The following is a 27,176-nucleotide window of genomic DNA, read 5'->3' as shown; positions in this document are numbered from 1 at the left end:
CAGATTTGTGTCCCAGAGACTCCCCCTTCTGTGGAATAGACTCCCTCTCCACGTCAAGCAGAGTAGCTCATTATCCCTTTTTAAGTGCAACCTAGATAACTGGATGGGTAACAGAAAATAAACCCCCTGGGATTCCACCTGTGTCCCAGATGGACAGAGGCACTGAGTACTGACTTACCAGAACATTGGCTAAATTCTTGGCTAGGCTTGTAAGGGCCTCAGGGCCAATAGCCTAGTAACTTCCTATGATCCTATGTACCCTCAATTTTAAAATTCTTCAAGAATCATACTGTTTTCCACTCACATCCTGTTTATCTACCCATGCCATTGACTATTCACTTGAAATCATGACTCATTACAACTTGTTAAACCCCTCATCATCTTTTATTAGGTGAAAAAGCCTTCTCCAAAATAGCACCTGCAGCCTAGAATGCTCTGCTAGGTGAAATACAAAAGATGATAATCTACCAGTTTCCAAAACAACTAAAAAAAACTACTCCAAATGCAAATGCTTCACTGATGAAGATTACATACCTGTTATCCTAGCCAAAATTAACCTATTCAAATTCTTCTTAGAGGACTATTCTCTTACCCATGGCTACTGCAGATACCTCCTTAATTTCACATTGTTGTATTATAAATTATGTTTATTGATTATGTTCTAAAACTTTCTCATTGGTTTTGTAGCACATTCTACCAACTTTGTGTATATTTAGGTAAGCTGTATTCATTGCATTTTAAGTTATTAACACTGTAATACTGTTCACATTGTAATGCACTAAAACTCATTAATGAAAACTTTTCAAAAGCTAACTACAACCTTCTAAGGGCGGGTAGTAGCTTCACACCCCCCAGAGGATGCAGACAACTATGGTGAACAGTATGCCAATACAGTTTACAAGCACCTGTACAACTGCATGGACTCAGCCATACCCAATAGAACTAAATCCTGCTCCTCAAGGAAACACAAACCTGTTTGCTGCACATCCTCTATCAACAGGTTTTACAACAAAAGGAAGAAACCGTTGTCCAAGGGTAAAAGGGAACAAATTCCAAATTGGAAAAGTCCCTCCTTAGCCTCAACAAGCAAATTAGATTACTAGTGAAAACCTCCAAGGCCAATTATGAACTGAAACTAGCCTCCATAACAAAGGGAAACTATAAAGTCTTCTTCAGTTACACCAGGAACCTCCATGGCAAAGCCCAGGTTTGTCCTGAATTACTACTTAACAGTATCACTTACACTGATCCTGTTGACTTAGCCAACCTGCTAGCAGATAGGTTCAGTGCAAACTTCACCCCCCTGGCTCCCCCCAAAGGCCATTTCGACATTCCCGATACTTGTCCTGCACCTCACATCTCCACAGATCAAGTGTTAAAAGCCCTATCCAAGGCAAAAACACAGCTTCCATGGGACCTGTTAGTATCCCAGGATGTATTCTGCACCATCTCCAGCAAGAACTAGCTTCGCCATTGACCACCCTTTCAACCACAGCCTAAGTACTGGCTTCATTCTAGCAGAGTGGAAAATTGCCATTGTCATTCCCTTGCACAAAGGTGGTGCCACTTCTGACCCTGGAAACTACTGTCCTATTACCTTGACAAGTCTGATCTGTAAAACCATGGAGCATATTATTATGGATCTCATAAACAAGAACATAGGCGATCTCCAAGCATATGATCCCCACCCAGTTCGGATTCGTCAATGGCAGATCTTGCCTATTGAACCTTGTAGACTTCTTTGAGACTGTCACAAAGGCCCTGGATGAGGGAAAGTCAGTACATGCAGCTTACCTTGACTTGGCCAAGGCCTTTGAAACAATCCCCCACTCGGGCATCATCGAAAAGCTAACACAACTTGGCATAAATCCTTATCTCATTAGGTGGGTGGCCAACTAGCTCACTGACAGGATGCTCACAGTCAAAATAGGCACCTCCACCTCCAATAGCAGACCTGTCACTAGTGGAATTCCCCAAGGATCTGTCCTGGGACCCCTACTGTTTGGCATCTATTTCTCGGAGGTACAGGCAAAGATAAAAGGCTTGTGGGTGACCAAGTTTGCTGACGACTGTAAGTCGGGTGCTGTCATTGACTCCCCAAACGATGTTAACATACTAAAAGAGGGTCTCACAGCAACTAATGACTGGTGCCAAAGTCATGGCCTCAAGCTAAATGCATAAAAATGTATCATCATACCATTCAGCAAAAACACGACCCCTACTGATTACTGCATCAACAGCAACCCCCTAAGCACACAACCTGTGGTGAGAGACCTGGGCATTAAGGTTGATAATAACTTCACATTTGACCATCATGTAGCGGCAGTGGTCAGAAAAGCCTTTTACTTGGTTCATCTCATAAGTAAAGGGATTGCATCCAGAAAAAAGGAGGTTATTACCTCTCTATACTCCTCCCTCATTAGACCAATAATCGAGTATAACACCTCGTTTGGGATGTACCTCTCCAAGCATCTACACCAAATGGAAAGGCCACTAAAATATCTCACAAAAAAAATTCATGGCCTCCAACACCTCTCCTATGCAGACAGGCTCAAATCGCTATCACTCTACTTGGTATCGTACAGTTTGCTCAGGGGTGATCACTGTCTCACCTACAAGGGAATCTCGGACCCTGCCCTACTAGAGATGCTCCGTATCCATAAATCTAACTCCTCATGCACTACCTGCTCAAAGGCCTGAACCTAATATGTGACATTAACAAAACTTGCTGGAGAGACAGGCTTGTCTCCCAGAGGCTGCCCCATCTCTGGAATAGACTTCAAATACACTTCAAACAGAGCACCTCGCTGACCCTCTTCAAGTGGAACCCTGATGAATGGAAGGGAAACCACAAATTTGTCCCAGGGGTTCCACTTTTGTCCCTCAATGACAGGGGTGACAGGTGATGATTGGGGTTTATTTTTAGGGATAAACTCTTGGCTAGTCTTGTAAGGGCCCCAGGGTCATTAGCCTAGTAACTTCATATGATCCTATATAAAAGTGTTTTGCCATAAGGCCCAGGCCATGACTGAAAAGGGTAACCTAACCAGCTCATTTACTCAATAACAAACAGAAATACATTAATTAATTAAATTAATTTAAATATATAAAAATAAATAAATAAAACATAACATAAGTTGTAGAACATGCTATTATATCAGTTATAAAATGTGCACTAGTGAAGTTATAAGTGTTACTGTATTTTAAAATGTGCATGTTGTAAAAAAAATCATACATATTAAAGTGGCATTTAATCATTGGTAAGAGATATGAAGGTAAATAAAAAATGAACTCCCTGTCTCATTCCATCGAAGCCCTCATCTAGCATCTCACCAGCCAAGCTGCTGTCAGGGGCAATCTGTATACTATCAAGAAAGCAGTGGGACTATTAGCCAAATTAATTAAAATTATCTATTTCACTTACCATATTTCCTTCTAATGGTGCAGCCACAGAACTGTCGAGTAAAGCAAAATGCCATAGCATCCTTCCAACGTTTGACTTAACACTGTAGGTGGTGGTGATAAATGTGGCCAATATGACTTACACAAGCTAAACCTAGAAAAGTCTTCAATTACAACATAGTAATGCATGATGTTACCCTTAAGCAATGTTCACAGAGAATTTCTCTGCCTAAATCAGCAGTACGAAAGCGACTATGCCAAAGAGTCACTCTTTGCCAAAGGACTCTTGCCCATCAACATCCACAATACAAGGCTGCAGTAGACTATATAAAACTTCTGTATGAAAATTCTCTACTGTGGGTAGGTAACCTATTGCTCTGTAGTTTATATATTTGAATAAATATATAAAGTCAGATTTAGCATACATATTTATTATAGTAAAGTTTTATTGATGCAGTAAATTTATAAAGTACTACAATTTAATTCTGATATTAATTTATGTAGTATGTGGAAAGTATGAAGTCTGAGAAAATAATGTCATCTTTGATATCTGGACCAACCCACATTGACCACCCACTCCCCCAAGGATATGCCACTACCCCTGCATATCCACAAAACAAACACCAGAATTACCTGTTCTAAAAACTTAAACCTTGCCTGTGATATAAATAGGCCCTGCTGGAGAGATAGGTATGTATCCCACATACTATCAAGTCTATGGAACAGGCTCCCCATCCATGTAAAGTAAAGTTCCTAACCCAATTCAAGTGCAACTTGGACAACTGGATGGGAAACCAGAAATGTATTCCTGGTTTGGCATCTAGGTCTCTAATGGACACAGGTAACCTATAAATGGTTCATCTCCCAGGCGCATGCTTAGATTTATCAAGGGTATCAGAACTTGTCAGAGATTGAGGATGTATGACTAGGCTTAAAAAGGCCCTTGTGGTTGTTAGCACAGTAAACACTTCTGAAGCTATAAGCCCTCCACCCTGCCACTAAAATACCTGAAGATGGAGAGTACATGGTCAAATGTAAATGAACCTAAACAACACAAGCAAACTTATCATATTGTAATACCCAAGACAACTACATCAGAACCTTCAGAGTTTCTCAAAACTATAAATAAAAACTGCTGTCTAGCCAGAATTATCTTTGTTCATGAAGATGATGCTTTCATGTTCATACACAAAACCTATGTACAACACTTTCTGAAAACAGATCAAATGTCTGAACTGAGACCGTAGAGAATGAACTGGAATCTTGGAAGAGAAAGGACTACACAGATACAGTGAACTTTATTACTTTTCTTACTAATAATGTGATTAAATTTTGATACTCAAACTTTTGTTGTAGTGCTTTAACAATCTGCAAAACATATGATAGTTCCAATGTTAAAACATCTTAATTTCAGACCAAAATAGACAAATACAGACATCCACTATAAGAACATGTACCAAATAATGTAATTTCTTACCTAAATTGATCATATCCTATTATCCCAGTATTTTCCGGGTCCTGAGCTGTGAAATGTTGACTAATTTCTTTAAGTGTGGATTCATCAATGTTCTTCAGTTTACTTAAGACAGCATCAATATTTGCCAAAGGAAACTAGGAGAAAATGAAATGTAAGATATTAAACAGCCTCTGCCCACCTTCAAAATATATTAAATCCTCTACCGAGCATCATCTCCTAAAACAACTGATGATACAACTTCCAACGTCTTAATACTAAATTACTTGAAAAACATTTTTGTCTGACTCATTAAAACCTAGTAATGTCTAAAGGCATTTTTGGGGATTAGTCAAGTGATGCCTCTAGATGTCTAATTTTGATGCTCAAATGTATATTAATAACAGAAAAACCATGTTATACTCATGCTATTGAAATATATAGCCTTACAAATAGTGCAACTGCCAATGATACATGATGCTGCCTAGAACAGCAAGAGATTTTAAAGGATGTTCACATACATAATCATATAAATGGTCATAGCTGACATTTCTGTAAATATTTCAACAACCAAGCAACAGTGAGATATGTATAGAGCACATTGTGCATTCTTAATGTGACTTGACAAGTGCAAATCCACTACATCATGCATAAAGTAACCTCAACTAAATTGACAAGTCGTCTTCTTGAAGTAACAGACTTGCTAATATTGGGCAAAGACGTTGATTATCAATATTCATTAACACCACTGGCTAATAAATATTCATAAAGCAAGGCTGCTGGATGGTTGAAATGTTGACTTTCTCTCCTTAACTTTCCTTTTATTAAATTACATTGCCTTGGGTACAGCAGCCAACAGCTTCAGATATATCAAAATGTTGTCTTTCGGCAGTAGCAGTGATTACATTGATTTTTACATACGTATCAAATGTCCCTGATTCTGCCTCATATGTTTAATCTGTCTCTTGTAAAATGTTTGCTTTTCTGGTAAATCACTAAAGATTATAGTCAGTCAATAAATCTGCCTCATATGTTTGACCTGCCCCTTGTAAACTGTTTGATTTTCTGGTGAATCACTGAAGATTATTGTCAGTCAATAATTCCAGACATCAGAGTTTCATAGTTCTTGAATTTCATGAAATGCACACAGGGTATTTACTTTTACAGAAGCTGCTATAGCTCTCAACCTCTTAAGACCTAATTCAGGAACAATTCCAGAAATAATTAAGGACAAGCAGGAGTACTTTTTAAAATATTAGTACTAGTAACCTGAAAAGGTGACAGAAACAAATATATATTTTAATAAGAATTTTCTGAAGTAAAAGAAGTCTATAACTGTAATTATTGGGCATTATTTATTAAGTGAAATCTGCTATCTTAGTTTTAGGAGGGATTGGGAGGGTCAAATTTAGGGATATCCCTTGAAATCAGGAACAGTTGAGAGGTATGACAGCTGTGGTTGGAAATTGCTTTTTATGAATATTCATTATCTAAAGTGTGTATGTGTGTGTGTAGTGATTATGTAAGTAATCAATATTTATTAAATATGCAAGGCATGCCAATAGGGGTATGCATGAAGTGCATTATGGGTGAGGTTTGCTACTACACTATGACAGCAACTAGGCCTTAGCTCTCAACCTTCCACCTCAAAAGAGTGGAATACTCCCTTTCATAATGTGGAACAGATAGGAAAATGTGAAACACTAGAAGCTTAATAACAACATCAGCTAGAAAGCTCACAAAATGGTTAAATGTATTACTAAATGCTTACAAAATATTCTTTTTAAGAATTAATATGATTCCCCATTATTTACCATGTATATCAGTTAAAAGAATTTCTAACACTAAAAGTCTGATAGACCCCTAACAACATCAATCTCACCCTCCATACAGGTTTTATACCAACTGAATGGAGAACAGCTAAAGTCATTCCCCTGCATGAGATGACCTTCCACAGACCGATGTAATTACAAATCCATAAGTCTGACAAGCCTCATATGCAAAGCCACGGAAAGACTTATAGAACTAATCAAACAGGACATAGGGGACCTCCAAACACTGGATGCATCTCAGTTTGGATTCTTTAAGGGCAGTGTGATGATGTGAGGTATTTCCAGCTATGCCAGCAGAAGTAGGGCAGTGGATGTGTAACATATGCCAGCATAGCTAGCTAGAGTTCTGTAAAGAATTATATGTCATTTTGTATAGCAAAATGATTTGTACATATGCTTGAGTTGAAAATGAATTTGTAAAGTTGCTTGTGTTAAAAATATACCACCAGTGAATCCTGCAGGATAGAACAGAAAATCACATATATGTCAGACTGCATTGTAACTGTTGAAATGAATATACTGTAACAGAGGATACTGGAAGAGAAAAGGTTAATCTCAGTCCAGCTAACTTTGAAAAATAATCTGAAATTAAATTACCCGGTTTAGGCCATAAAGATTGTATCTTACAATACTGACTGCAGCCTGAGATGAAATGTCTGTGAAAACCAGGACTAGGAATCCTACTGAATTTTCGTTAGGGGTGAACTAATTGGTGCCCTGGAAGGGTGGAAGTTTTGAAATGGTTCTATAGCTTCCAGATTTTATAACACATCTCAGCAAAGCTCTATCTGCATGTACGGTAATACCTATGTGCTAGACTCTGGTTCAGTTTCTAGTAAAGGGGATAGTGTGAGAACCAGAGTCAGATGACCAGATGTACGTGATGTCATTCTGTAACCCAGCACTGAAATGATGTTTTAATACTAGATGAGACAGAAGTCTCAGGGCAGTCTGTTTTTTAAACCTGACCAAGAAGGAAGACCTCTCACCCACTTCATCTTGTCTTGCTTTAGTAAGTAACCAGGGAATAGCAATTCTTCAGATCAGTCAGGAAATATATAGTGAGATTAGTTAAGTACTGTTTTTCTGTATCAGTCTGAATCTATCCATCTATGTTACTTTTCATATTTCCTGTGACTATAACTCTGGTGTTTATTGTAAATAAATATTTAGTATATTCATATTATTTTATTATTTATTATTAAATATATTTAAACTTTTCTTTGTGGCTTGTCTTTTAGAGAATATTTTAACCTTTGAGAGTACTTATATTTATTTGGTGATACTGTGTCCAATCCTGAAAGCTGTGCTGCAGTGGTCAAACACTACCACTTGTATCAGTATTAACTTTATTCAGCATAATTGGGTACCCTTGTAACAGCCTTAGAGTAGCTGGCTTTGGAGTGTTCTGGTGGTGGAGGAACTACTTTATAGTCTGGGCATAGCTGGTAAATCTGTGCCAGCCTTTCCCAGATGTATGTGTGTGTGTGTGTGTGTGTGTGTGTGTGTGTGTGTGTGTGTGTGTGTGTGTGTGTGTGTGAAAATCAAATCTCAAAGAGAGTGTGTGTGTCAGCTACTTGGAGCAGGGACACAGAGCACTGGTTTCACAGAGAGGGTGGTGGAGGACTTGACTTAGAACACTCGGCTAAGGACTCAACTCTACAGCTGTATCAGTGGGGAGTCTTACTGGGGACCTAGACAGACAGAGAGAAACCCAGGCCCTGGACTGAGTGTGTTCTCTGTGTGCTCTTAAGGGAAATTGTGACTGGTGCAGAGAGCTGCATCTGGAAAGACTGCGTGTATTTATTTTTGTTCCAAGTGAATGTCCCTTTCCAGTGTTAGTAGAGAGGATTAAGGCTCCGTGATTACTGGCCCAGAACAGGGATGTCACAAGCAGATCAGGCTTATTCAGCCTGGTAGATTTTTGAAAAGGTCATCAAAGCAATGGATGAAGATAAAATGGTACACACTGCATACCTCAACCTGGCCAAAGCTGTTTATACAATTTCTCACACAAGCATACCAGAAACGCTAATTTAACTAGAATAAACTCTTATGTCACCCACTGGCTTGCCAGCTGGCTCACAGATAGGATGCAGATAATCAAAATAGGGGAAGTTATCTCCACAAAGAGACTAGTCACCAGTGGAGTCCCCCAGTGTTTGTGCTGGGGCCTCTTCTGTTCGGCTTCTACTCTTCTGAAGTAAAAGCCAACACCAAAGGGCTCTGGCTAACTAAATTTCCTGCAGGAAGGTTTGTCTAAGGTAAATAACTAGTGCAAAAATCATGGAATGAAACTAAATGCCAAAAAATGTACTACTGTATCCTTTACCTTGGGGAATTATCACACTGCCAATATGCCCTAAAGAGATGACCCAGTTGTTTGGGATTTGGAAACTTACATGGACAGTAACCTAACGTTTGACCAACATCTGTCTACTGTTATAAGAAAGTCCTTTTATATTATATTGCACAGCATATAAATTAAGGGATTGGGTCTACGTCTAGGGATGTTATTATCCTCCTTTACTCATCCGTCATTAGGCTAGTCATTGAACATAATGCCCCGTTTAGCATGTTTCATCCAGATACATGCAAAAACTGGAATTCCCACAGAGGTACCTTACCAAAAGGATACAAGGCTTAAATAACATGTCCTACATGGACCCATTCAAAGCCCTGTCACAATATTCGGGGTTCTACAGACTGCTAAAAGATGACCTGTGTCTGGCATACAAGACATTCTCCAACCAATTACTGATGGATTTACTGCACATCAATAAGTCAAATGCTATCAGAAATACCAGGTCTAGGAATCTAAACCTATTCTGCAGCATCAACAGAACAGTTTGGAGGGATGTGTATATCTCGCAGAGGATACTGCTGCTGTGGAACAGATTTCCCATCCACATAAAATAAAGTGCATCCCTGACCATATTCAAACACAACTTAGTTCTCTATATGGGAAACAGAAAATTAACCCCAGGACTTTCCCCTGTATTACTAATGGGTAGAGGCAGCTCCTAAATGCTTTATACCATGCATGGGTCCCCTCAAATTATCTACAGTATGATCCCAGTTATTCTCATCAGGGGTAATATACATTTATCGACAATGGGATGGGTAAGGCCAATCTATAACCAAACGAGAGGTTATTTCAACACAAAAAAGGATAACTTGATAGGCTTAAATTGGCCTGCAAGGGCATCTAACCAAATACTTACCTATGACCTTATGAAACAAGATGGATAACCACAAAAAAGTATGGTTGCTTTTGACATGCTGGTACTATTATATTCAACTTTTCCTTGTCTAGTTTTGCTCGCATAAGAATTTTTCAGAGTCACTGGAGCTGCATGAAAGACATACATCATTTCTGATCTCAAGAAAATGACTAGGCATCTAGCTTCCGATGTTTGGATAATGAATTAGAGAACAGAAAGATGGAACCTTGGAAGTTGTGAATTTGGATGAGCAGCAAATAAATCCAGTTTAGGAATTACTCAAAATTTCATAATTTCATGAAAGACTGAGGAGCTAGGCTGCCATTTGTGACACCAGAAAATATGTCAGCTGAGGGAATATGTCCATATTTTCTATTGTTCTAGAAGACTGACTGCTATCAAGAACATTATGTTTGATTTCCACTGTCATATTAACAGTACTTCCCTGGAGAGATGGCAAGACCATGTTCTTCTCTTTTTGTCATGGTACCATATCACTGTAGCATTGACTGTATTGAGTTAAGTGGTGTTTAGCATAGGAACATCACAAAATGTCTCCACAGCACTTAACAATTATCAATTATTTTAAGACAGTGTTAAATGATCTCTTCTGTAGAGACCACTGGCACAGTATTGACAGATCACATGCATAATCCAGTGAATCTATTGTTGGGTGCTGAAGAGGGATTTGAGGAAACAAAGCTATTCATTTTGACAAGCTGTGAGGATTCTGTATTGGAATTGTAGCCTCTAAAGAACCTGAGAGAATCTTCAAATTTCCCCTTAGAACTAGCCAGTGTTTTAGTTTTAGCACTAAAATCTGTTTCTTTGAGCTTAGCACTTGTTCAGAACTCGTTGTAAGCACTAAATAAGCTACAAATTACTGCAGCACTCAACTTTCCTCACTTGTCTAGAGGAAAACAGTTTTAAGTACTTAATAAATAAGCACCTATCCAGGCATGTCTAAGGGTCAGCTCCCGGTGTTTTCTCCTGTCTACCTGATGAATCTGGGCATCTTGGGGCAATGCAGCAATTGCCTCATGTACACAGACAACCCTCTCCTCCTACCACCCAACACTACAACCTGTGAGATATGGACTTATATAGCCAAACTGGAAGCAAAGCTCTCTTCACCCAAGACTGGACTAGACAGTCAAAAGGAGAAGGTAAACACTTGTACCACACCACACTCATCACATAGTCCTTCAAAACCTACACCATCAAAACACACACATAGAAACATGAAGCACACACCTACATTCACGGAGGCTCTCAATAAAAATCTGTTCAAGCAACAGAGACCTCCAAAGCAGAAACACAAGTAACCTCCACCCCCCCCAACACAACCCAAATGACACATAGCCCACAAACTCAGTGTGCCACTCAACCACAGCCCATAAGGCATAACAACATACCCAACACTCTAGTCATAGGTGACTCTATAGTCAGGCACACTGATGTCCCACTCACCAGGCTAAACAAGGAGAAAGTTACTGTTAGCTGCCTGTCGGGTGCCAGGATCCACCACATAACATACACACACTCAGGTCACTCCACAACAAGTACAAATATGACTCTGTCATTGTCCATGTTGGTGTGAATGACCTGAGACGTACTTCCCTGGACTACATGAAAAGAGACATGGAGGAGCTCTCCAATCTTGTAGCCCAGGCAGGTATGACCCTAGCCCTGAGTAGCATCCTGCCATCACCCAGAATGATACCACAGTACAAGGACAAAATGATTGACTTCAACAATTGGCTAAGCTTCTGGTGTCATTCTAAGGGGATCCAGTATCTGTCTGCCTGGGATGACATCATCGACAGACCATGATGCTTTGCCACAGATGGCCTGCACCTGTCGCCCTTGGGATTCTGGATACTGGCTAAGGCTCTTGCCACCCCTATAGTGTCTTTTTTAGGCAAGGTTCAAATGACAAATTCATCATCTTAACAGGTACAAGCAAGCAAAATCTGAGGGTAATGCTACTCAGTGCAAGAAGTCCAAACCTCAAAATGCATTCACTCGAGGCACTCCTTAAAATGGAGAACATCGACATCTGTGCAGTGACAGAAACCTGGCTCAAGGCTCCAGAGAGCACCCCTGCATTACCAGGCTATAATTCATACCACACCTTTCAGCCACCTAACCTGGACAGAAACACTAAAGGTGGAGACGTGTCCATATTCATTAAGGATATCCACACCTCCAGGCTAGTTGCTCAGCATAATGCATCCGAGATTATCCAAGTGCAACTAACTCTGGGCAAGATCACAATCCAAATTGTAACTTGCTACAAATCCCCCAACATGGCCCAGGATTCCCACTCCTCATTTCTTGATACACTGGAAAATATTAGGGTACAACCAAACACCCTAATAATGGGCGATTTCAACTACCCCACCATTAACTGGGAAAACTTCTCATGTCCAAACCAACCAATAAAAATCAATAAAAAATCCATCACATAAACTTCATTGTAGAAAATGTGTTAATCAGTATAACAGTTTTAAAACAACAATACTTTTCATCAAAAGCTGACTTGTTAGCTCATCGTAAAACTATGAAAACACTAATATGACTTATTATAAATTATCTAGTTGTCGCTTTACTAGTACAGGTTTTATACTAGTAGCATTATTTAAACCTGGAGCTAACAAGTCAGCAATGAAGTTTATGTGATGGATTTTTTAAAAACTTCTCATGTACCAACTCTTTTGCTCAATGTTTTCTGGAATTCATAAATTCCAGTGCCTTGGATCAACTTATCCACACCTACACCAGGGGCAGCAATATCCTAGACCTGGTCATTACCAACATGGGCGACAAGGGTTCTACACCAGAGGTCAATTCCTCTTTAGTCAGATCTGACCACAAGCTAATCACCCTAGACACCCACATCCCGCCCCCACCCCCATTAGGGAAACCACCGTAAAATATTTCTCCAAAGCCAATTTCACGCTTCTTAAGACAGAAGTGGCAAGCTTCAGGACACCCATACAGATGGACAATAGAGGTACAACTGCTGAATCCTACACAAAAGCACTTTATAAGCATTTACACAAGTGCATGGATCGTGCTATCTCTAACAGAACCAAGATGCTATCCTCCAAAAAAAGGAAGCCAATCTGGTGGTCCCCTGCCATAAACAAACTCTACAACAGAAGAAAGAAACTGTTGCAAAAAAGAGTAAAATCCCATGACTGGAGGAACTCCCTGGTCAGCCTCAGTAAGAAGCTGAGATTCCTCATAAATTCCACCAACGCTAGTTACGAAAACAAAATTGCCACTGATTCTAAAGACTACTACAAAGCCTTCTATAGCTATGTCAAAAATCTCAATGGCAACACTCAGATCTGCTCTGAGTTACAGCACAATGGCACTAAATATACAGAACCAACTGATATTGCCAACATCCTAGCAAACAGGTTCAATGCTAACTTTACGCCCCTCTCACCCCCTAAAGGGCCCATCTCTATACCGGAAGAATGTAAAGTTCCTGTAATCACGACTGCACAGGTAAAAACCATACTCTCCAAAGCCAAGAACACAGCATCCATGGGACCTGACAACATCCCAGGCTGCGTTCTACACAAACTGCAGAATGAACTGGTTCCCCACCTAAGCACCATGGTCAATTACAGCCTCACCTCAGGCTGCCCACTGAATGGCGCACAGTGACGGTTATCCCACTCCATAAAGGGGCAGCCACCACGGGCCCCGGGAACTACCGCCCCATTAGCCTAACGAGTCTGGTCTGCAAGGCCATGGAACATATCATCATGGAACTTATAAACAAAGACATTGGTAATCTCCAAACTCTGGACCCTACACAGTTCGGGTTTGTAAAAGGCAGATCTTGTCTCCTAAACCTGATAGACTTCTTTGAAGCAGTCATCAAAGTCATAGATGAGGGTAAGGTGGTTCACACAGCCTATCTAGATCTCGCCAAGACTTTTGACACCATCCCCCACTCTGGAATTATAGATAAACTCACTAAACTAGGTATAAATCCCTATGTCACAAGATGGGTTGCCACCTGTCTCACTGACAGAACCCACACTGTGAAAGTAGCAGACTCCAAATCCGACTTCAGACCAGTGACAACTGGAATACCACGGGGTTCAGTCCTGAGTCCTCTCCTGTTTGGTATCTACTTTTCTGAAGTACAGGTTAACACAGAAGGTCTTTGGCTAATGAAGTTTGCAGATGACTGCAAACTAGGAGCCATAATCGAAACTCCTAACGATGTGGACATCCTACAAAAGGGCCTCACGGAGACAGATGCCTGGTGTCAAAGCCATGGCCTCAAGCTCAATGCCAAAAAGTGCACTGTCATCCTCTTTGGTAAAAACTCTGTACCCATGAGCTACCACATAGGTGGCAGTCTACTTAACACCAAAAGTGTGATAAGAGACCTTGGGACACAGGTGGACAGTAGTCTCTCCTTTGATAATCACATTGCCACAGTAGTCAGTAAATTCTTGTACATGGCACACCTCATCACAAAAGGTTTCTCATCCAAGAAAAAAGAGGTCATTGTTCCCCTCTACTCATCACTCATTAGACCCATTATAGAGTACAACGCCCCTTTTGGTATGTACCTCACAAGACATCGACAACAGCAGGAAAGGCCCCAGAAATACCTCAAAAAGAGGATTACCGGCCTCAAACAGATGCCCTACCCAGACCGTCTCAAAAAACTCCAGATTTACTCCATCACATATCGCCTACTCAGAGGTGATCTCTGCCTAACATACGAAGCTATGTCAAACCCAGAGCTGTTGGACATGCTCCACTTAAAGAAATCCCAATCCCTACGAGCTACACACTCTAGGGACATAAACCTTGTCACCACAATAGACAGAACATACTGGAGGGATAGATTCCTGTCCAAGAGACTTCCCATACTCTGGAACACGCTACCTATCTATATCAAACAAAGCTCCTCATTAGCACTCTTCAAGAAAAATCTTGATGATTGGATGGGAAATAGGAAATTCACCCCGGGGATCACCTCTGCGGCTCTGCTCGATAGGGGCACAGGAAAATAATTTTCTTGGGTTAGGCTTATATAGGCCCTAGGGCCAATAGCCTAGTACCTACCTATGAACCTGAGGTTTTTACATCTTTTTAATACTCACTGAGGCTCTCTGATGAAAGCTAGATGGTATGTTGTCAAGAGCCCTTGACATACCATCTTGTTGCAGCTACAGCTAACTGAATGATTTCTTGTATGAAAGTTGTGATCTTTAAATCTTGCCCAGATGAAGTTTTTATCTGTACTGAGTCCAGGACTCTGCCTAAGAAATTTAATCTCTATTAGATTTGAATTCATGTGGCTTAGGACTATGTCTAGGGCAGAGTTTAGGGAACAGAAACGTATTGTGATCCTTAAATGTTACCATTAACATTCATGGGCAATGATTTATTATAACTACCCCAATGAAATTCCACAATGTAAACTAATATTGCACTAGACATCATCAATGAAAATGCACTGACATGCTTCTGACTTCTTGAAATAAAAGCTGCATAAAAATCACCATTGTTTGTTCCATTTGAATGGGGAGTGGTGCCTCCTTGAACTCCTCTCCTGATGTATTGAGGGTGATTAGGGGGAACTCCTTTCCCCTTGCTGGTGGCATACATTAAGTAATTCTCAGAACAAAGTTAAAGGAGTAGGTACTGTAAAATACTGCCAGTTCCTTTGTCTAGGTTTTGTTAAGGAACTATGAGTATGCTGTCTTCTCAAATATAGAACCACTGGAGTCAAACATTTTGTCAGTACTTTGGAGAGGGCTGCTGCACATCTTTTACTTAAAACCTCAAATATTTAATATACAATGGTCTTATTTAGACAGATGGCAGACATCCTTCATGTGTTATAGGTCAGAACTGATGTGTTACAAAGAACAGATGCTGACTTGAAAGTTATACCACAGTTCTTCAAATTTAGCTCTTATTTCAGACTAGAAATGCTGTTTGATCTCTTTCAAAGGTCTGGAATCAACTATACTGCCTTTTTGTTTAAAAGTTTTCCATCAAACACAACACAGATTTCTAACTGCTGAGAGGTAATGTAGCAAATTAATGATAAATTACAATAACTGTGACATTCCACAGAATAACATTTTGAAATAATATGTAGAATTCACTTGTCTGAAAAAGAAGTTATGTCTTACCATAAAGTTCCATCTGTGTTGTAGATCTTTATTCATTCATTACTGATAGGACTTTGGTTCCGTCCCTCGGAACCGACACGGCCGTTTCCAAGCTTGCGCCAGCCAAAAACTCTCAGCTAAGACTCACCCATAATGCCCCTCTCATAGTCTCTTCAGAACCAGTTTGCCCACCCCTATATTATAGAAATAGTAAGATAAACAGTAGCAGGCTCTATCTAAGCAAATATCTTAACTAGGAGTTCCTAAAGTCCACCAGGAGTCCAGGCAGGGGAAAGGAGGGCAGGAAGTAATGAATGAATAAAGATCTACAACACAGATGGAACGTTATAGTAAGATATAACTTCTTTATCTGATGTTTGTAAAATGTTATTCATTCCTTACTGATAGGACCGAGTTCCCAGCTACTTGAGTCCTGGGTGGCCCTAAGGAAGGATATTCTTGAGCATCATAGAACCAAAAGATGCTCGTCCCCTGGAGGCCAAATCCAATTTGTAATGAGTGATAAAGGTATGAGGTCTTGCCCAAGTGGCTGCTGCGCAGATATCATCCATACAGGCTCTGGAATGAAAAGCCGCAGAAGTAGCCATCGATCTAGTAGAATGAACCTTTATTCTGGAAGGTAAGGAAATTTATTCTGATGGTAGATAAAAGTAATGATGTCTCTAAGCCAGGAGGATAGAGTGACTTTGGAGACAGGTTTACCCAATCTGGGTCCCACAAAGGCCACAAATAAAATGATCCATTTTCCTGAAAGATTTAGTCCTGTCCAAATAAAAATGAAGCTGCCTATGAACATCAAGGGTGTGCAAAATATACTTCCCTCTGTTTGAATGCTGAGGAAAGAAAACCAGCAAGTCAGTAGATTGGTCAATGGAAAATCCAGAAATGATCTTGGGCAAGAAGGAAGGGTCATTACGAAGGGACACCCTATCACTGTGGAAGTTCAAGTAAGGTCTCTTGACACACAAGTCCTGCAACTCAGATACGCTTCTCGCTGAGGTATGCACTACTAGAAGTAGAATCTTCCATGATAAACGTTTTATATCACATGAATCAGAAGGCTCAAAGGGAGGGCTTGTTAATGACTGAGGTACCAAAGTCAAGTCCCTGGTTTCTATGAGGGGCTTGACAGGAGGTTTAACATGTAACACTCCTTTCAAAAAGGTTTTGCACAGACTGTGTGACATAACAGAAGAATTATGAAATCCATTGTGAAAATTTGCGATAGCTGCTAAATGCACAATGATTGTCGATGCTGAGGCTCCTGCATGTAGAAGAGTAGTCAGGTATTGTAGGATCTTTTGAATAGGCATAGAGAAAGGGTCTATGTTCTGATCTTTGGCACAAGAAGAGAACCTAGTCCATTTACTAGAATAATTTTTTCTGGTGGAAGGTTTGTGTGAAGCTAGAAGAATCTCACAAACGGGAGATGAGATATCAGGCAGCCTGGCAATCATTGTAAGTGGAGGAACCAAGCTATGAGCTTGAGGCTGTGGAGATTGGGGTGAATCAATCCCTGAGGATGAGACAGCAGACCTTGAAATTGATCCAGGATTCAAGGGCTGTGAAGCTGATGAGGCCATAGGAAAGGAAACCAGGCTTGACGGGGCCAATAAGGGGCAATGAGGATCACCTTGCTTCCCAGCCTTTGAGCTTTCTGGAGGAATTTCAGGATGAGGAGAAATGGGGGAAAGGCATACAGTAGACCTGTGGGCCAATCATGCATTAGACCATCCCTCGGTGATTCCCCCTAAGGGGGGATCAGGGCAAAGTAGCTTCTGCATTTGTTGTTTAAAGGGGAAGCAAACAGATCACAGCAAGGCCTGTCCCAGTGGTGGAAGATCCGATCCGCTATTAGAGGATCAAGGAACCACTCATGAGGCATCAGGATGTTCCTGCTCAGGTTGTCCGCAATAAAGTTGGAACTCCCGGGAATGTGCGTTGCTATAGGAAAGCGGTTGGAAGCTACTGCCGAGTGTCAAACCCTCATGGCTTCCCAACACAGGGGGTAAGACCTGGTTCCACCTTGTTTGTTGATATACCAGACGACTGACATGTTGTCCGATTGAACTGCAATGGTCCCAGAAGGGAGGGATGTATGGAACACTTGCAACGGTAAGAGAACTGCCCTAAGTTCCAGGACATTTATGTGCAAATTGACCTCCATGGGGGACCAGGTGCCTTGGACCATCTTTTCCTGGAAATGCCCCCCCCCCCCCCAACAGGGAAGCATCCATGGTCTCTGTGGCCCTGGGTTGGGGGAGACAGAACGGTTGACACCAAAGATTCGGTTCTGACTTCACCCACCATAGCATTTCTTTCTTGCAAAATGTTTCTACGGTGTATCATGTGGTCGAGTGGGTGTGTTAAGATCGACCATTGTGAAGAAAGGAGCCACTGTAATATTCTCATGTGCAACTTCGCCAGTGGTACTAGGGTAATGGTGGCTGCCATGGAGCCTAAGAGTTGCAGCACAAGGTGTGCTGGTACAAATGTCTGTGGAAGAAGGGCTTGGATCTGGTGTCTTATTTTCAAAAGCCTGTGACAGGATGTTGTGTCGAAGGCCGCTCCAATGAATTCCAGTGCTTTTGTTGGGATCATTTGAGATTTGTCCTTGTTGATCGTAATCCCCAAGCGGAGAGCAAGGCCTTGAGTGTAAGAGAGGCTGTGGGTTAGAAGATTCCTGGTCGAGGCGGTACGGAGCCAATCGTCTAGATACGGAAACACCTGGAATCCTTGTAGTTGAAAGACGATCTACTACAACTGCCATACATTTGGTGAACACTCGGGGAGCTGTTGAGAGACCAAATGGCAGTGCCCTGAACTGGTAATGAACGGCTCCCAGCCGGAAGTGGAGAAATCTCCAGCAGTGCTGTTCCATCTTTATGTGGTAATTCGTGTCCTGGAGATCTATAGAGCACATCCAGTTGTCCTTCCCTAGAAAGGGGAGAATGGACTGTACCGTGACCATCTGGAATTTTTAAGGTTTGATAAATTTGCTCAGTAGGCTGAGATCCAGGATTGGTCTCCAGTCCCCTGTCTTTTCTGGCACTAAAAAGAACCTTGAGTAAAACCCAGATCCTCTCTGGTCTGGTGGGACTGCGTGGATGACTCTTTTTCTTAGCAGCTTTTCTATTTCTAAGGCTGCTACCTCCCTCTGATTGGGTGGTACATCGGGGATTCGTTTGACGGATCTGGGAGTTAAATCGAATGGTATCTGGTAGCCTCTGGATATTATTCTCTGCACCCAAGTATCAGTAGTAGTAAGTTGCCAGGCTGGTAGGTGCAGAGAAAAATGACCCCCGACTGCTTCCAGAGGAAAGCAATCGGGCCGCTGCTCAGGAGTGCTGATAGGGTCGGCCCGAGAAGGAATCTCCAGCAACCTGGTTACACAGACCCGCTCTACTCCAAAAGGGGCATCTTCCAGATGAGTTTCACCCTCTGCCCCGGGGGGGATTGCTCACCACGAGTGTCACGAAAAGATCCTTGGGATTTGTTGAACCACAATTTCCCTCCCCTCTGGTTCCTGGAGTAGGACCTCTGGGGGGTGGAAAAATGTATGCCCACAGCAGACAAGGTCTTTCTGTCTTTCTCACTTCTTGCTAGTGTGTCTCGTACTTTGGGACCAAAAAGTGCAGATTCTTCGACAGGGGCGTTGATGAAGGAAAATTTAAAGGGGTCTGTGAAATCACACAAACGCATCTAGGCATGACGTCTCATGACAATGCCTGATGGGGCAGCTCAAGCTGCCCCTCGGTGGTGTGAGATATCAAATGCATAGAGGAGTTTGAGATAGATTCAAGAGTAGCTAGCTGCAAGGCAACAGTGTCACGCAGCTCATCAGGCAGTAGCTCCACCAAAGAGGAGGACATTTCTGAAATTGGGTCTCTTTGGAGGTGAGTGAAGTGTGCCAGATAGTTCAGCGACCAAATGGCAAAGGTCGCTGAAGCATAGGTCCACTTCCCTAGTCTGTCCATGGCCCGAGACTCCCTGTTCGGAGGATGGACATTGGAACTATCTTCTGTCAGTTCCCTCTTGGTGGCCGCCGCCACCACCATGGAATCCAACCGTCAACTGCTTGGACCAGTTGGGCTGGTCTTTGGGGGGTGGATAGAATTTTGTCTGGCCTCCGGGGGACAGGTTCTACATTGTCCAGGGCCTTCCAGGCACACTGCATGAACAGCTTTATAAGCTCATCTGCAGGTGGCTTCACCCAGGAAGTAGATGGCTGGGCACAGAAGGCCTGCAAGAACAGAGATTCCTCAGAAGAAGGGTTAGAGGACATCCAGTCTCCCTACTGCTTGAGGATTTTGAGAATGCCTCCAAATGAGACGTTGTCTAGGGGAGAGCGTGGGGACCCTTCTCCCTCATTGCAATCGGTGTCCTCAGGGATAGATTCCTCAGGGGAATCAATGTGCTTCCTCTTGCACCATTTCTTCCGGGGTGGCTTCCCAGTGGGATCTTCTGAGGAGGACTCTGGAGAAGGGGTTCCCTTCAAAGGGAGGTCTTGTGGCTCCCGTGCCCAGGATCCCAAAGTAGGGGTTGGGATAGCTGCATGCTGGGGGGGGACTGGTGTCAATGCCATTGGTGCTGACTGCAAGCCTGTGGAGACAAGGACCCTCTCCATTACCTGGAAAGCAGGCCCGCCCGAGGAGGGATGGGAGCCCAGAAAGTACAGTTTTGTACCTACCATAAATGTAGATGTCCGAGAGGTATGCATCTGCAGTCCTAACATATGGGTTGTCCTGCCTCAGGCAGCCCTTCGGCCGGCCGGATTCCAAAGTCTGGGTCTGGCCTCGGCTGATGTCGCACTTCACCCGACGTCATAGCTGCTGTGAATTGGGTATAAAGGCATCAGCCGACGCCATTTTCCTCAGTGTTTCTAGCCCCAGATGCCAGGTGCCATCTAGGAAGGCTAAATTTGGATAAATGCAAATGATTCCAAACAGTAGAGAGCAAACAAAAATAAACATGTATATACATATATACAAACAAATACACCATAATAGATTCCCCCAGCTAGCTACAAGATGGGCAAATACCCTAGGAGTACCACAGAGGGGAAGGAGGGTGGGTAATCCTGACTGCAGATGCATACCTCTCGGACATCTACATTTATGGTAGGTACAAAACTGTACTATGTCCTTCAAGGATGCATCTGCAGTCCTAACATATGGGTAGAATACCATAGCCAAACTGGGGGAGGAGGCACTAAGATGATTATGGTGTAGTTAAGATCCCTTGTAAAACAGCAGTTGCAAAACCTGCTCGGGATCTGGAGTATAAAGGTAGATTATAATGCTTGGCAAATGTATGCACGGAGCTCCAAGTAGCAGCTTCTAAAATGTCTTTGGTAGCCACTCCTCATAAGAAAGCTGTAATAGTGGCTGTAGTCCTTGTGGAGTGAGGTCTGATGTTTTCTGGAGTTGTCTTTCCATGAAAAGAGTAACAAAATCTAATGCAATTTCCTATCCATTTTGAGATTGTCTGTTTTGAAATTGCTTTTCCTTCCATTCCTGTTGCGTATGCTACCAGAAGCTGGTCAGTTTTTCTATTGTTCTTGGTTCTGTCCAGATAGTAGCGCAATTGCCTGTGCACATCCAAGGTATGTAGTAGTCTTTCCCCCCTGTTCTGTGGGTTGGGGAAGAATGTTGGTAGGTGGATTGCTTGGTTCAATGATACCCTGGAGACCACCTTTGGCATAAAAGTAGGGTTAGTTCTCAAGGACACTCTATCCTGATGGAAGATAAGGAAGGGCTGTACTGCCATTAATGCCTGTAATTCAGAAACCCTTCTTGCTGAAGTGATTGCAAGCAGGAAAGCAGTTTTCCAAGATAAGAACTGTAATTCTGCTGTTGCTGCTGGTTCGAAGGGGAAGTGTTAACTTTTCCAGCACAAAGTTAAGGTCCCATGTAGGCAAAGGTGGCTTCCTTGGAGGTTTTACATTTTTAATTCCTCTCAGAAACTGCCTGAGTAGAGGATGAGAGAAGACTGGAGGATCCATGTTGTATTCTGCTGAAATTGCTGATGCATGAATCTTAATGGAGGAGTAAGACAGGCCATTGTGGAAAAGTTCTGCTAAATATTCCAGGATGTTAGCTATGTTTGCTAATGATACATTTTCTCCTTTTGCTGCACTCCAAATGAGGTATCTTTTCCATTTGGCTGAATAAGTCTTCCTTGTGGAGGGTCTGCGAGCCTCCAGGATAATGTCTTTAACCCTCTGAGATAAATCTGGGTTATTTTGTTTTATGTAATATTCCAAGCAGCTAGCTGCAGTGTTTTCAAGTTTGGATGTAGGATCTTGAAGTTGTTCTGTGTTAGCAGTAAAGGAACTAGAGGTAGAGGCCATGCGTGTGTCCGAGACATACTCCTCAGTAGCGGGTACCAATGCTGCCTCGGCCAGTCTGGAGCTATCAGAATGATCCTTGGGTGATCTTCTTTGATCTTCAGTAGCACTTTGTGCATCAAAGGAAGAGGTGGGAATGCATATGCTGTCAGGTTTTCCCAACTGAAGGATAGGGAGTCCACCTTCCAAGCCAGTGGGTGGTATGTCCTTGTGCAGAATTTCCTCAATTGGTGGTTGTGTGGGGATGCGAACAGGTCTATTTCTGGTAGTCCCCATTTCTTTGTAATGGATTTGAAGATGTCTGGATGCAGCATCCATTCGTGGGCATCCGTGGTAGTTCTGCTTAAGGTGTCTGCTAGTATATTTTCTTTTCCTGGCACAAATATGGCCTGGAGCTGAATGTTGAGGTTCAGGGCCACATTCCACAGATCCATTGCCATCCGGCATAGAGGATATGAGTGTGTGCCTCCCTGTTTGTTGATATACCACATGACTGTGGTGTTGTCCATCCTTATCAGCAAATGACCCTGTTGAAGAAACGGTCTGAATGTCTGAATTGCCTGTTTCACTGCCAGCATCTCTTTTTGATTTATGTGTAGGTTCAGCTGGTCTTGTGTCCATAGGCCTTGTATACACTTGTCCACCATGTATGCACCCCAGCCTAGGTCTGAGGCGTCCGTGGTGATAGTCTGGCTTGGGCGAGGTTTGTGGAAAGGCAGTCCTCTGTTCAACTGACAGGCCTGAGCCCACCACAGGAATTCTTGTTTCAGGCATGGAATTATTGGAATCTGGGCTTCTAGACTGTGCTTGTGTTGAGACCATATATTCCTTAGGTACCATTGCAACTTCCTCATATGCAGCCTGGCATGTGGAATCAATATTATGCAGGATGCCATGTAACCCAGGGCTTGCAGGACTTTCCTTGCTGTAAGCTGGTTCTGTGTTGTTAATGCCATGAAATAGAGTGGTATTTGCTTTTGCTTTTCTGCTGTGAGAAATGCCATCTGATTTGAAGTGTCCAGTTCTGCACCCAAAAATGTTATCCTTTGGGATGGTACCAGCCTTGACTTTTTCATGTTGACTGTGTATCCCAGGGCTTGCAGTAGTTGTATAACCTTTTCCAAATCTTTTGTTAATTTGGTCTTGTTGTCCGCTTGTATTAGGCAGTCATCCAGGTATGGATAAATCTGAATTCCCTGAAGCCTGCAATGAGCAATTACTGATGCCAGGTATTTCGTGAATACTCTGGGCGCAGTAGATAAGCCAAAGGGCAATGCTGAGAATTGATAATGCTCTGATCCTGCAAGAAATCTGAGGTATCTTCTGCAATCTGGTCGTATAGGGACATGCAGGTATGCCTCCTTGAGATCTAGAGTTACCGGCCAAGACTCCTTGCCCAGCATGGGAAGAAGTTGCTGTAGGGTCAGCATTTTGAATTTTGGAACAATGTAATGCCAGTTTACGGAAAATAAGGCTAGCTTTCCGCCTAAGGGTGCTTCCAGTTGTTCCCTGGTAGGCGGTATCAGAGTCAAGTCATTGTGTCTGTCCTGTGGAAGTGGTAGTAGCTGGATCTGTGGCAGTACTTCTCTGGTTGTTAGGCTGCCACTGACGTCCCCTGTAGGCACCTCTGGATTGACCTCTGCCTCTTGGGCGCCTATTTCTGCCTCTCTGTGCTCTGGAGGAGTCTGGAAAGGACCAATTCTTCGAAGGCCAATTTCTACTAAACCTCGGAGGCTGGACCTGTAAGAAACCCTTGACTGTTTGGACAGATTTTGCTTTTTCTTCCACCTTCTTTAGCACTTGCTGTGCAGGGGAGCCAAACAAACTTTGTTTCTCCATGGGAACATCTAGGAGCTTTGACTTTACATGGTCTGGTAAGGATTGCTCTTTTAACCATGCATGCCTTCTGATCACTGTTCCAGTCATAGCTGATCTAAAGGAAGCCTCCAGTGCATCACAGCCGCATTTTAAGGAATGATTACTGACCTGCTGAATGTTATGTACCAAATCCTGAAGGGACTTACAGTCTATAGGTTCAGGAGAGGACAGTTTTTTATTTAGCTGGTCTAACAAAAATTCCTGATACTGAATCATGTGGAATTGACAGTTTAAGGCCCTAGCCGAAAGAGTAGCAGAAGTATGAACTTTTTTACCCCATCTCTCTAATGCTCTAGATTCTCTTTCAGAGGGGAGGGGGTTTTTGGCAGAGGCAGCTGCTACAGCTTTGGGGCCCTGTGAAATGGTTTCAGGATCTGCAATAGGAGCCTTATACAAGTGAAAGTGTGTGTCCGGGACCCTGTAATATCTGTCGGGCTTAGCAGGGGCCGGGGAAGAGAGTCAGGAGCAGTACAGGCATCATTAAATGCATCATCCACAACTGTTAGTACTGGAGGAATGGCTAAAGGCCTATGCTGTGGTAAATGTAAAAAGGTCCTTAGCCTTTTCCTTGAATCTGAAAAATCCTGGCCCTGCCATTGAAATTGCTCTCTCATAGCATGTAAGGTTTCCCCAAAAGAAAATTCCTCAGGAGGAGAGGCAGAAGGAATGGAGTCTTCTGCATCAGAATCCTCATATGGAGAATAAGGGCCTTCTGGAGGATTTGAGTTTTCTGAATCATCTGAGGAATAGTCTGTAGAAACTGGATCCGGGGGCTCTGCTCTAGGCCTCTTCTCTGGAGGGGGTTGAGAGGCCCTGTCTGGGTGAGGTTGGGATCCCCTGATCAAAGAAATGAGATCCTCAGCCAGGCTGAGCATTTGGGAACTAGAGGTAGGCCTGTGTGAGGGGGTTTTAGCAGGCAAGGCCTTAGAAGATTTAGCTGCTTTAGCCCTAGAAAAAGCCTTGATAGACATAGATGCAGGGGGCCTAGCAGCTCCACGTGCAGGAGTAGATATGTCTAAAGGAATAGTATCTGATAAATCCTGGGTGCCTGCTACAGCAGGAGAAATTTCAGTAGCAGATTCAGCCATGCTGTGTGAGGCCTCGGCTGTCGGAGGCAAGCTTTCGGCCGAAGGAAGAACCGAGGACTCGGTTTCAGCCGAAACTGAGACACTCGCAGTTGGCTTAACCGTGGTTTCGGCCAAAACCGCGGACCGCGAGTGTCGGTCCTTTTCCTTACGCTTTTTAGCTAATTGTGAAGTCGGAGTCTCCGACGGCATTTTGTAAGCAAAAGCGGGACCAAAAAACTCCTCTGCAAACTCCGACCGACGTCTAAGTGTCCGTCGGTTGAAGGAAGCACAGGCTAGACAAGCTGATACGTCGTGGTCTGGGCCTAAGCAAGGAAGGCAGTAAGAGTGGAAATCCTTATGAGGTATTTGTTTCCCACAAGTTAAACAATTGTTTACTTTTTCTGACATCGGCTGAGGCAAGAAAGAGTCCCCAACGGGGTACTTAGCTTTTTAGAAGTCTTCGGTAGTAGAAATCTCTGGATCTGACTGACCGGCACTTGCGAACAGCTTCTGCTTCGGGCACCGCGCGGCAAGAAAGACTGAGGAAAATGGCGTCGGCTGATGCCTTTATACCCAATTCACAGCAGCTATGACATCGGGTGAAGTGCGACATCAGCCGAGGCCAGACCCAGACTTTGGAATCCGGCCGACCGAAGGGCTGCCTGAGGCAGGATAACCCATATGTTAGGACTGCAGATGCATCCTTGAAGGACATCTGAGAAGGACAACCTCAGAACCAGGGTCACACTGCACCCTGAGGTGCCCGCCTCCAGGTGAGGAGCTCCAAGAGGACTGGAAGCCATCGGGGCTGTGGACATAGACGGCGGCAGCAAAAAAATAAGCGCCAGGCTAGGTACCAAGGTGCCGACAGTCCAAACACTGTTCCGAGAGTGTACTGGCTCCAATGGCGTTGACACAGCAAGGGAGGACAGTTCCAACAGGAGAAACTCTGCAGTCAGAGCCGAGACAGTATGCACCGGGGTGGTCATCGGTACTGAGATCTCAAAGGCCTGGGTAGAGGCCGGAGGATTATAAACAAGTGAGTATGCTGTGAAGGGTTCCGAGCCAAAGGGGACAGAAGGTCAAGCTGGGGTGGGGAATCGCTTAGCTGCCAGAAGCTGGTCCACAACCCACACTACATCTTGTTCAGAAAGGCTCCTGGTGGATCTATAGAAGGCTGCTGAAGGAGAGTCAGATCTTTCACCGAGTGGCTCAGTTTTCCTTGTGTTTCTTGGTTTTAGGAGGTGGTGAGACCTCCAACCCAGAGACAGCCTCTGAAAATGGCATTTTGACTTATCCTTTCAAAATGACCTTGTTTTTGCGCTCTGCTAGAGTGCGATTGCTAAAACTGGAGCAGATGTCACAAGTAGCATTTATATGGTCCACGCCCAAACAGTAAACGCAGCAAGCGTGACTGTCCGAGTTGGGCATCTTTCACCAACACTTGTCGCACTGTTTACACCCCAACTTAACTTTGTCTGACATAGTACTGACAACAAAGAGCTATCCAGAAGGAAACAACAGCAAAGGAAAGAAAAGGGAGTTTGTTTGTTTTTTTTTTGTTTTTTTTTGAGAAGATAAAGAGGGAAAGGAGAGAATATCAACGATGGTATTTAGAAATACCACAAGTGGTAAAAGGAGGGCGTACCAAAGGCAGGAGGGAGGGACAGTACCAACGATGGTAAACAATTAACTACCAAAGGTAGAGGGTAGGAATTAGAAGCAGGTTACAGGCGAGGGAAGAAAAGGGCGAAACTGACTAAAAAGGACAAAGTTTTGAGAGAAG

General features: G+C 43.0%; 1 protein-coding gene across 1 annotated transcript in view; it reads right to left on the bottom strand.

Moving 5' to 3' along the window:
* Positions 1-27,176, bottom strand: part of EFHC2 (EF-hand domain containing 2) — a 1,536,365-nt gene that overhangs the window by 453,092 nt on the left and 1,056,097 nt on the right. The window contains exon 11 of the mRNA XM_044072376.1: positions 4,880-5,013. Coding sequence (XP_043928311.1) covers positions 4,880-5,013 — 134 coding nt within the window. The remainder of the gene's footprint in view (positions 1-4,879; positions 5,014-27,176) is intronic.

The sequence above is a fragment of the Protopterus annectens genome, chromosome 5.part0, assembly GCF_019279795.1.
Source record: "Protopterus annectens isolate FY-2018-M chromosome 5.part0, PAN1.0, whole genome shotgun sequence".
Taxonomy (NCBI): Eukaryota; Metazoa; Chordata; order Ceratodontiformes; family Protopteridae; genus Protopterus; species Protopterus annectens.
This window is presented reverse-complemented; position numbering and strand designations above follow the sequence as displayed.